This window comes from Macrotis lagotis, chromosome 2, assembly GCF_037893015.1.
Source record: "Macrotis lagotis isolate mMagLag1 chromosome 2, bilby.v1.9.chrom.fasta, whole genome shotgun sequence".
NCBI lineage: Eukaryota > Metazoa > Chordata > Mammalia > Peramelemorphia > Peramelidae > Macrotis > Macrotis lagotis.
Window position 1 is genome coordinate 279,735,685 of NC_133659.1, and position 10,311 is coordinate 279,745,995.

At 41.1% G+C, this 10,311-nt stretch overlaps 1 protein-coding gene across 3 annotated transcripts in view; it reads right to left on the reverse strand.

The window, feature by feature from the left end:
• The window catches only part of SRGAP1 (SLIT-ROBO Rho GTPase activating protein 1), a 325,104-nt gene extending 318,357 nt beyond the window's left edge, over nt 1-6,747 (reverse strand). For 2 of the 3 annotated variants that reach the window (XM_074226225.1, XM_074226224.1), the window contains exon 1: nt 5,923-6,746. In XM_074226225.1, coding sequence (XP_074082326.1) covers nt 5,923-5,989 — 67 coding nt within the window. In that variant the 5' untranslated portion in view covers nt 5,990-6,746. Of the gene's footprint in view, nt 1-5,922 lie in introns of all 3 variants that reach the window. The other variant, XM_074226226.1, reaches the window with a different exon arrangement.
• Nucleotides 6,748-10,311: the final 3,564 nt, after the last annotated feature.

Sequence of the window (10,311 nt, forward strand, 5' to 3'; positions counted from 1 at the left end):
ATAATTATTTATATATCTATTTATCATTTCTTTCTCTAGATGTGATAGAATCCTTCATATGCCCTTTTATACTTATTTTATTCATAGACAAAAACAACTTCTTCACTCAATATCATTCTTAAAACAATATTGCTGTTACCGTATACAATGTATTCAGTTCTCAATTTGCTCTTTATTATTTGGTGCAGGTCTTTCCATGTATTTCCAAAAATTGAGTTCATCATTTCTTACAGCACAGTAGTATTCCATCAAAATCATATACCACAATTTGTTTAGCCATTCCCAAATTGACAGGCAACCCTGAAAATTCCAGTTTTTGCTACCATAAAGAGAGCTGTTATAAATATTTTCAAATATATAGGTTCTTTTCCTTTTCACTTAATTATCTAGTCTCTCCTTACCCCAATACATTCCACACAAAGATGCTAAATAGATTCCCTTAAGCATAGATTTGTCCTAGCAGCCCTGTTTGTGCTGACAAAGAATTGGAAATCAAATAAATGTCCTTCAGTTGGGGAATGGCTTAGCAAACTGTAGTATGTGTATGTCATGGAACACTATTGTTGTATTAGAAACCAAGAGGGAGTAAGATAAGCAGAACCAGAAAAACACTGTACACCCTAACAGCAACATGGGAGTGATGTTCAACCTTGAAGGACTTGCTCATTCTATCAGTGCAACAATCAGGAACAATTTGGGGCTGTCTGCAAAGGAGAGTGCCATCTGTATCCAGATAAGGAGCTGTGGAGTTTGAACAAAGTGCAAGGACCATTCCCTTTAATTTAGAAAAAAACAGATATCTTATTGTCTGATCTTATTACCTCTTAGACTTCTCTTCTTTAAGGATATGATTTCTCTCTCATCACACCCAATTTGGATCAAGGTACAACATGGAAACAAAGTAAAGACTGACAGATTGCTTTCTGTGGGGGGGGGGGAAAGCAAGATTGGGGGGGAAATTGTAAAACTCAGATAATATCTTTAATAAAAAATAAATTTAAAAAAAAGAAACCAAGAGGGATGGGATTTCAGGGAAGCCTGGAGGGATTTGCATGAACTGATGCTGAGTGAGATGAACAGAACCAGAAAAACACTGTATACCCTAACAGCAACATGGGGGTGATGATCAAGCTTGAAGGACTTGCTCATTCCATCAGTACAACAATTGGGAACAATTTTGGGCTGTCTGCAAAGGAGAGTGCCATCTGTATCCAGATAAGGAGCTGTGGGGTTTGAACAAAGTTCAAGGACTATTCCCAACAGATATCTTATTGTCTGATCTTGTTACCTCTTATACTTTATGTTTCTTCTTTAAGGATGTGATTTCTCTCTCATCACAACCAATTTGGATCAAGGTACAACATGGAAACAAAGTAAAGACTGACAGATTGCTTTCCATGGGGGTGGGGTGGGGGAGGGAAGTAAGATTGGGGGGAAAATTGTAAAACTCAAATAATATCTTTAATAAAAATAAATTTTAAAAAAAGCATAATTTGTCCAAGTCATTACCCTTCTTAATAAATTCTTGTGGCTCCCTGTTTCACTGAATAAAATATAAACTACTCTGGTAATTTAAAGCCCTTCACAACCTGGTTAAATCCAGCATTGCAACCAAAACTGAACTTCTAGCTATTTCTCATCCACTCCATTTCTAATCTCGGTGTTTTGCAATTATTGAGTATTCACTACAGAAAGCAAGATAAACATGAAATGATCTCAATATTACCTCCACTTAACAGAGAAAAAAACTGAGGTTCAGATATGGAAAGAGACCCCTTATAGGACACTGCCAAAAGGTTGACAACAAGACACAACAACGAAGTCTAGATTTGGGGTCAGAAGACCCATATTCACATGTCAGCTCTTCCCCCTACATATATGATTTGGGCAAGTCATTAAAATCCTCTGGGCCTGTTTTTTCACTTATAAAAGAAGGCTAGACTAATGACCTCTCAGGTGGGTTTCTAATGTTAACATTCTGTGATTCCGTGATGATTGGTCTATCTCCAACTTTAGAAAATGGCATTCTAATGATTTTTATTTGTCTCATTTGTTCTTTTCTATTGCATGGTGGGTAAAAAGATGACAAGATACTAGAGACACAGTTGCTTTAATTTCTATATGGAAACCTGTGACATGAATTGGAGTCATATCAAAATGTCCTGGCATGTCTTCATGCTCCATCTCCTCCTAAAATGTACTATTTATATTCCAGAATGGTTCAAAAACAACAGCTTTTTCTTGGCAGTTCCTGTGTACAATGCATAGAGATTGAGTATAGAGCAACCGCTGGAAAAATAGTGGGGAAAAAATAACTCTCAGTTCATAGCAACTAGTAGAAGTCATTCAGAACAAATATGGTCTCTGCACCAACAAGTCAGCAGCACATAGGTGTCGATCCAAATATGCCACTTGCATTTTTGAGTTCCCATGTGTGACATAATTAAGTTTGGCTGAAGATAATGCAAATATCACATGAATCACTGAAACCCAGAAATGTTAGCTGTTAGTTTTCTTTTTCTTTCAAGCAACTTTTAGCTGATTTGTTAACAAGTAGCATGATTAATGAGTTGACTTCTCATCAATCTTTCCAAACAAAATTTTTTTTTTCTGGCCCATATTCAGACATATCTTTACTTTGGAGGAACATACTATTTCCATAAGATCTATGTTAAAAATGAAAATGTTATACATGTGGCATCAGGGAAATGAGGGAGAAAGGCTAGTAATGATCAATGCAAATTAATAAGCTTTTATTAATTGTTTATTATATGCCATCCACTGAGGAGACAAAGACAAAAGTGAAGTAGTACCTGTCCCCCAATTAGTTTACATGAGTAGGGAGAAGAGGTAATAACATGTAAACAAAAAAATCAAATATATAATACAAAGTAATTTCTATAGGGGAGGACATTAGCAACTAGGGAGTGCAGGATATGTTTCCTAGAAGGAAAGGTGATTCTTGAGGATGGAAGTAAGGAAGAAATTTTTCCCACACATGTCACCATTGAGACAAAGGCATGAAGATAAGGGATACAATATTATATAATGGGAACAGCCAGTAGGCCAATTTTTCTGGGGTGCAAAATGTGGAGGAAAGTTATTAGTTCAGAAAGTTAGGTTGGAATTAGGTTGTGAAGGGTTTTAAAAACCAAACAGAGGACTTTGTATTTTTTCCCAGAGCCACAGGAAGCCAGTGAAGCTTACTGGGCAAAGGAATGGCATAATAAGGGACATGATTTAGGAATATGGGTCTGGCAATTGTGAAGCAGTTGGATTATAAAATAGAGAAACTGGAGGAGAGGAGAGCAATTAGAAAGGTACCACAGTAGTTTAACCAGGGGTTGATGAGCGCCTGAACTGGATGAGGACAAATGAAAGCTACTGAGAGACTGTAAGGTCAAGACTTAGCAATCAGTTAGATGTGAAAATTGAAGGAAGGGAGAAGTAAAGGATGAATCCAGGGAAGAAGGTGCTCTTAACTGAAATTAGGAATTTGGGACTAGGGATGGGACCTGAGGGGTAAAGAAAAATGAGATCTATCCAGACATGTTGAGTTTGAGATACCCCATGGATAGTAAAATCGGACTGAAGTTCAAGAGAAAGAACAGAGTAGGATATGTAGATCTAAGAGTCATCTGCATTTAATGGTGAAAGCTGAATCCATGGAAGTCAATGAGATTGATGAGAAAGCAGGGTAAAGGGAATAGAAGTGAACCCAGTAATACATAGGAGGCAGAAGGGAAAGCAAAGTGATAATCAAGGAGGAAAATCAGGAAAGAGCAGTTTTATGAAAAATCTATGATAGAATGCTTGTCTAGGAGAGAGGATGGTCAACAGTGTTAAATGATACAGAGAGGTCAGGAAAGATAAAAATTGAGAAAAAAAAGGCTAGCAGATTTGACAATTTAAAGATAATTACTAACCTTGGGGCAAACAGTTTAAATGGAATGTTAACCCTTCCTAGTCTGACTTCACATTAGTATGGTTTCCTTTGTCATCTCCCAGATGGAAAGTAAGACCCTGAGGCACTGAGGCATAAGACAGCAAACTTTATCAGGAGAGAGAAAAGTCTGGAACACAGGGGTCCCCTGACAACAGAAGCAGGCCATGATAGGGGTAGCATCCTTGCTCAGCTAAATGCCAGTACTTTGAAAGTATGGACAGAGAAGGTTTGTCTAATAAAGACAACTTCATCTACTCCACAATCCTGCCTGCAGCTGGCCATGAAGCATATTCAAAATAATGACAGGTACTGAAAAGGAATGTACCCAAGGTTGTTTATGCTTTAATGACATGGAAGATTTACATTTGTCTTATTTTAATATTTTTGGTACCAAGAAGTCAATCAGTGGTCATAAATGGATAGCTAAGAGGTGTCATGAGTCTTTTCAAACAAGGATCTGATTGTAGACAAGTGATCTATGATCCTAAAGTTGAATTAATTAAAATAATACTCAGAAGTACATTTTGGTAAGTAAAATTACAGCAGGGATACTAGACACTTTTATGCTTGGAGATGCCTTGAAGAGAACCAGTGGAAAAAATGCACAGAGAAATAGTGATGAGAAATTATGCAAATAAGAGCATGCTGTACTTGAATAAGAAATCCCAATGGAGTTAATTCACCCATAAGAAAGTTTATTTGGCCTCTATTTTACTATCATTTACAGTGAAGAATAAATTGAAATTCTTTTAAAACTGTAAACTATCATAATTGCATATCAGACAAATTGTTCCCTTACAAACATTAGGATTATGTATGTTTAACACTTCACAGCTCTTGATTTAGAATTGGAGAAATGATGATAAACTTCAATGATATGCACAATTACTGATGACCATCCTAAGGTGCCTCAGATTCATATTTCTTCCATTACTGGATCTTGATGGAATTCTACCCTTATTTTCACAACTTGCCTACACAAAAGAAAATCCATGCTTCCTCTGTCTTTGCCCTAGACAAGTAAAAAAAAAAACCCTAAATTTTTAATTGGTCTTTTCATTAAGATTCTGTGGGAGGCAGATAAAAGAGAGTGCATGCTTTATGAACTTTGCACTCAAAATTTCACAGAATAGCAGCTGTCTCTAGACTCCACCCATTGTCTTGGTCAGGAAAGGTATCTCATATAAACTACAGTAGCCATGAAAGAAAATACAAATCTATACATAAATACTTCAATAGCAACAAATAATCCCACTTTTACTGAAATAAAAAAATGTTTAGAAGGGGAAAAAAAATCCCTCACTAGGTAGGTAAGTAGCCATACTTCGAAAATTGCTTCATCAACCTAATGAGGTTATACTGTCTACATTAACGGTAATATATAATAAGGGGTTTGAAAGTAATACTCAATATCCGAACTCTAATTTTACAAGCAAGTACTTTTAGCACAGGCTAAGGCAATATTACTTTATAAGTGTGAAAGATGGCACTGGATCCTGGAGCATTTATCAAGGAGTCAGCTTCTATTAGTCTCTCCTCAGTCTAATTGCTATACATTAGGCAAGCTTTTTTTTTTTTAAAGGGGTAGTTAACCCTTAATCTCTAGAGGGAAAAAAAACCTAGGCGCACTACAATGGTAACATTTAGAAACACAAATAAACTGGGCAGTCACAGTCATAGTAATCTCCTTATGCCTCCCTCCCATGTAAGTTAGACGGCGGTGGGAAATGAAGTTAAGCCCATTATTATCCCTATTTAAAGTGGGAAGCTAGCCGGGTAAAAGCCATTCTCCTTCCCGGTTCTCTCTGGGTAGAATCTAAGCCGGGCTCCGTGCAAAGCTTAGGGTGGACCGTCTCCAGATCTCTTGGCGAGGTTCTCGGCGATGCTGACCCCCAAGTTAGGGATTCCACTCGGAGAGCACAGTGACAAAGAAATCCACACAAAAGGAAAGGTAGCCGTTCCCCCGCCCCGCTTACCTTTGACTTGACTTTCATACTCGGCTATGATCTCTTTGTCCTTTTTGAATCTGCTCGGGGTGGACATTATCCGGTTGTTCCAGGGGGGGATGGGGGTTAAAAAACGGACAAGTTCTGTTCAATGGTCATAAACCACAGAGTTTGCTACTCCCCGACGCCGGGCTTCCCAGCAGCAGCAGCAGCAGCAGCAGCAGCAGCAGCAGCAGCAGGAGGAGGTAAAGGAGGACGAGGAGGAGGAGGAGGGTGCGAGGGAGCTGGAAGCCGACTGCTAGATTAACCCAGGTGCTGGCACCATCTCCCAGGCTGGGCTGCGCTGCGCGATCAGATGGGGAAAGGAGAGCCGCGGGTGGTGGTGGTGGGGCGGGGGGAGCCTTGAGGACCGAGAAGTGTGGCAAACTCCAGCGGGAGAGCCGCCAGTGGGGGGCGGGGGGCGTCTCCCACCTCTGAAACCCCACCCCGGACCCTGCCCACTTCCTCTACAGCCGCCGGGTCACGCCGGCTCCTTCACCATTGTTAAGGTTGCCTTGCCCGGACTTCCCCGGAGGTTTGGCGAGGGAGCCAGGTAGCCCGCTCCCAGCCTTCCCAGCTGGAAAGAGGAGACGCCTAGAGCGGGGAAGGGGCCCTGCCTGCCGCCCACCCCTCTCTTTCCTGGCAGGCGCTGGCTCGGGCACTAAACTCGTCCCGATTTGGTGGGGGATGCCGCCGCCTCTGCTCTCTGCTCCCCCGGGGAAACACTGTTGCTACGGCCAGGTCAGGGACGAGGAGGAGGAGGGGGAGAAAGGCAGAGGCCGGCCCCGCAGCTCGGGCCCGAGCCCGAGAGAGCCCCGGCTCCTCCGGCCCCCCTAGGCCACCTCCGTCCCCTTTTCCCCGCGGCCCCAGCCAGGCCGCGGGGGACACACGGACACGCACACGCGGCAGGGGGAGCCCCGCCTCGGGTTGCAGCAAAGTTGCCTGCGTCCGCGCGCGCGCGAGCTGGAGCCCGGCCAGCCTGGCTGTCCGTCCGCGGCCCGGCAGCGTCCTCCGCGGCCGGCCGGGGAGCTGCAGGCGGCCGAGGGAGCGGGCCGAGCGGAGGGAGGGGAAGGGAGCCAGGGGCTGGTCTGGCCTCCCCTTCCCCACCCCTCCTCTCCGACACGCGAGGAAGCACAAGGGCTCACGAGGGAAGATGGATGGCTCCGGCCGCCAACCGCAGCCCTGCCTCCCCCCCTCCCCGCCCCCCAACTCTACGCCCTCCCGGGGAGGCGGGTCTTGGATGAGGCTTCCCAGCCCTTGGAGCTGGTGTTGCAGGAAACTGGGGTGCTGACTGTGCTTTGCAAGAGGTTGCAGCGAACTCTTATGTGGCCTCAGAGCGATCCATCCCGCTAAAGCCTAAGCAGAAATGGGATACCAGGGGTGTTCCCCCTCTCTTCTACTCTTGCCTTGTCGCTCAGGGCTTCATTCACCAAATTACAGGATCTCCTGGGTGGAAAGGATCTCTCGGAAGGGGGTCATCCGAAGTCCTCTCCAGGATGTGTGAAGACCCTCTCTGATGGGAAAAGAAAGCACCTCTTCCAATGTTTAGCAAAGTATCTGGCACATAGTAGGCACTTTATAGACGCTTGACTGATTGGCTCTATGAAAATTCCCATTGCGCCTTGCTTCGAAGTGTTGCCTAGCGTTCCATCCACTACTCCTAGTCCTGGTCTCTGAGACTGAACAGAATAATTTGCTGCAACGACCCCTCAAATAATTGAAAGTAACCAGCTTAAGCATCCCTGGGATATTTAAGCAACGCCACAACCATTTATTCAACACCTACTATGTATAAGACAGGTAGCGTGGAACTGGCTGGGGGAAAAGCAAAGCAAAAACAATTCCTTTTCTCAGGAAGCCCACGTCTCTAATGAGGGATAGAAGAGGCAAACAACTATGTACAAACTAGATATAGAAAGAATAAACAGGAGAGGATCTCAAGGGGAAGGCACATAATGGTGGCCCATCGAGACTGGGGACGAACCTGCATAGGCTTCTTTAAGAGTATGGATTTAGGGCGGCTAGGGGGCGGGGTGGATAGAACCCCGGCCCTGGTGTCAGGAGGACCTGAGTTCAAATCCAGCCTCACACACTTAATAATTACCTAGCTGTGTGGCCTTAGGCAAGCCACTTAACCCCGTTTACCTTACCAAAAAAAAACCCTAAAAAAGAAATTACATCAATTAATATCCCTACAATGACCCCTAAGTGCTCAAGGCAAAGGAAGGGTCAGTCTCTGTACAAACTTCATTGTTGTCTTATTCTAAAAATTTCCATAACCTCCCAGCCTTCAGCAATCACTACCTTGCTCAGACCACAGGGAGACAAGATTATCCACCAGCAAAATGATGAAACAATCAGTTCAATTTCATCCACAATAAGGACAACACTGAGACAACATACCAAAACTTATAAATACAGCCAAAATAGTCATTAAGGGAAAATTTATCTCTATATGCTTAAATGAATAAATTAGAAAAAAAGAGATCAATGTGTGCAGCTAAAAAAAACTAGACAAAGAACAAATTAAAAATCCCCAATTAAATATCAAATTAGAAATTCTGAAATTCAAAGCATAGATTAATAAAATTGAAATAAGAAAACTATTGAATTAGTAAATAAAACTAAGAGTTGGTTTTATGAAAAAATAGATAAACCTGTGGTTAATTTGATTTTTAAAAAAAGAAAGAAGAAAAGGAAGATAGAATTTAATCTGAGTCTTGAAAGAGTCCAAGAAGTAAAACATTTCAAGAATAGGGAAGAACCATTGAAAAAACATGGAATCTCAAGATGGACTTGTGTCCAAGAGCAAAAGGCCTGGATTGGTGGATCACTGAGCAAATTAAAAGAAGAAAAGTATATGAAGACTAGAAAGGTAGAAAGGGGTTAAGTTGTGAAAGGCTTAAAAACTTAAATGGAAGATTTTTAATTTGATCCTAGTGGTAATAAATTATAACTTCTTTATTACATGAGCTACAGTTGATTCATCATTCCTACCCTATTGTTCTGGATTCCAATTTATTAATATCTTTAAAAGATGATTGTGAGGATTAGCCACAGTACTCCAGATGAGAGCTGAGTTCAGCACAACTGTTACCTCTTTCCTTCCGAACACTATTTAATTTTATTATTTCAGCCTAACATCACACATCGATTGCATTTCTTGGCTATCATTTCACACATGCTGAACTTAGAATCTACTAAAGGAGTTCCTTGTCACAAAAAAATATCATGCAGACTTATTTAACTCCTCTAATCAATATTTGTGCAACTGATATTTTTAACCCACGTATATATAGTATTTAAACTCTATTGGTTTATGTTGACTTAATTTCAGCCTAACATTTTAGCCCATCAAGATCTTTTTGTATCCTGAATTAGTCACTTACTTCATTAATTATCCTTTCAGTTTTGTGTCATCTGCAAATTTTAATAGAAAGCCATCTAATGTTTATACAAATCATTGATAAATATATCAAACATCATTAGCATCTAAGATAAGCTTCTGGAAATTTCCATTGAAAGTCTCTAAGTGGACAGCATCCAGTCATTCAACTATTTCTGAATCCATCTAACCATGGATATTAGAATAAGTGACCCAATATCTTACTGATAACTAAGCCTAGTGATCTGAACTCATGGAAAGAAACTAACTTCTCCAACCTTCCACTTATTTATCTTGGATTGTATCTAACTCAGGGAGTTAACTAAGGGTCTTCAAAGACTGTACTAATCCAACGCATGCTCTGACAGTACTAGCAAGCTGCAAAGGCTTCAAGTTTGGACCAGCAATGGACTATGTGTCAGTAGTGAGAGGACTAGCTTGACTGAGTTCAGAGAGTTTATCACCAGAGTGTTGGCCACCAGAGAATGAAAGTTTTTCAGTCACAGAAACCCATAAAAACTATCTAATAAAGGAGGATTGGAGTTTTACTCTCCATCTGAAAAGAGAATACCCACACTGCCTGTCTTGTGTGACTCTTACAATGTTCTCTGGCAAATCAGCCACAGGGTATGCACCCAACCAAGAGGCAACTAGGGTGGCACAATAGATAGAGTTCTAGATCTGAAGTTAAGAACTTAGCAGACACTTATTTTGTGTGACCTGGGCAAATCATTTAACCTCTTTCTGCCTCAGTTTGCTTATATAAAATGGAAGCCACAATAATAGCATCTACTTCCCAGACTTGTTTTAAAGATTAAATAAGACAATATCTCTAAAGTATTTTTGCAAACTTCAAAGTGTGACATAAATGCACATTATAATAAATTTTATATCTTGAAATTTCATCAGTACCAATGAAGTATATTATATAGACTTATCCTTGGTTATCTGTTACTCTTATATGATCAGTTAATCTTGTTTTTCAGTTATATGTG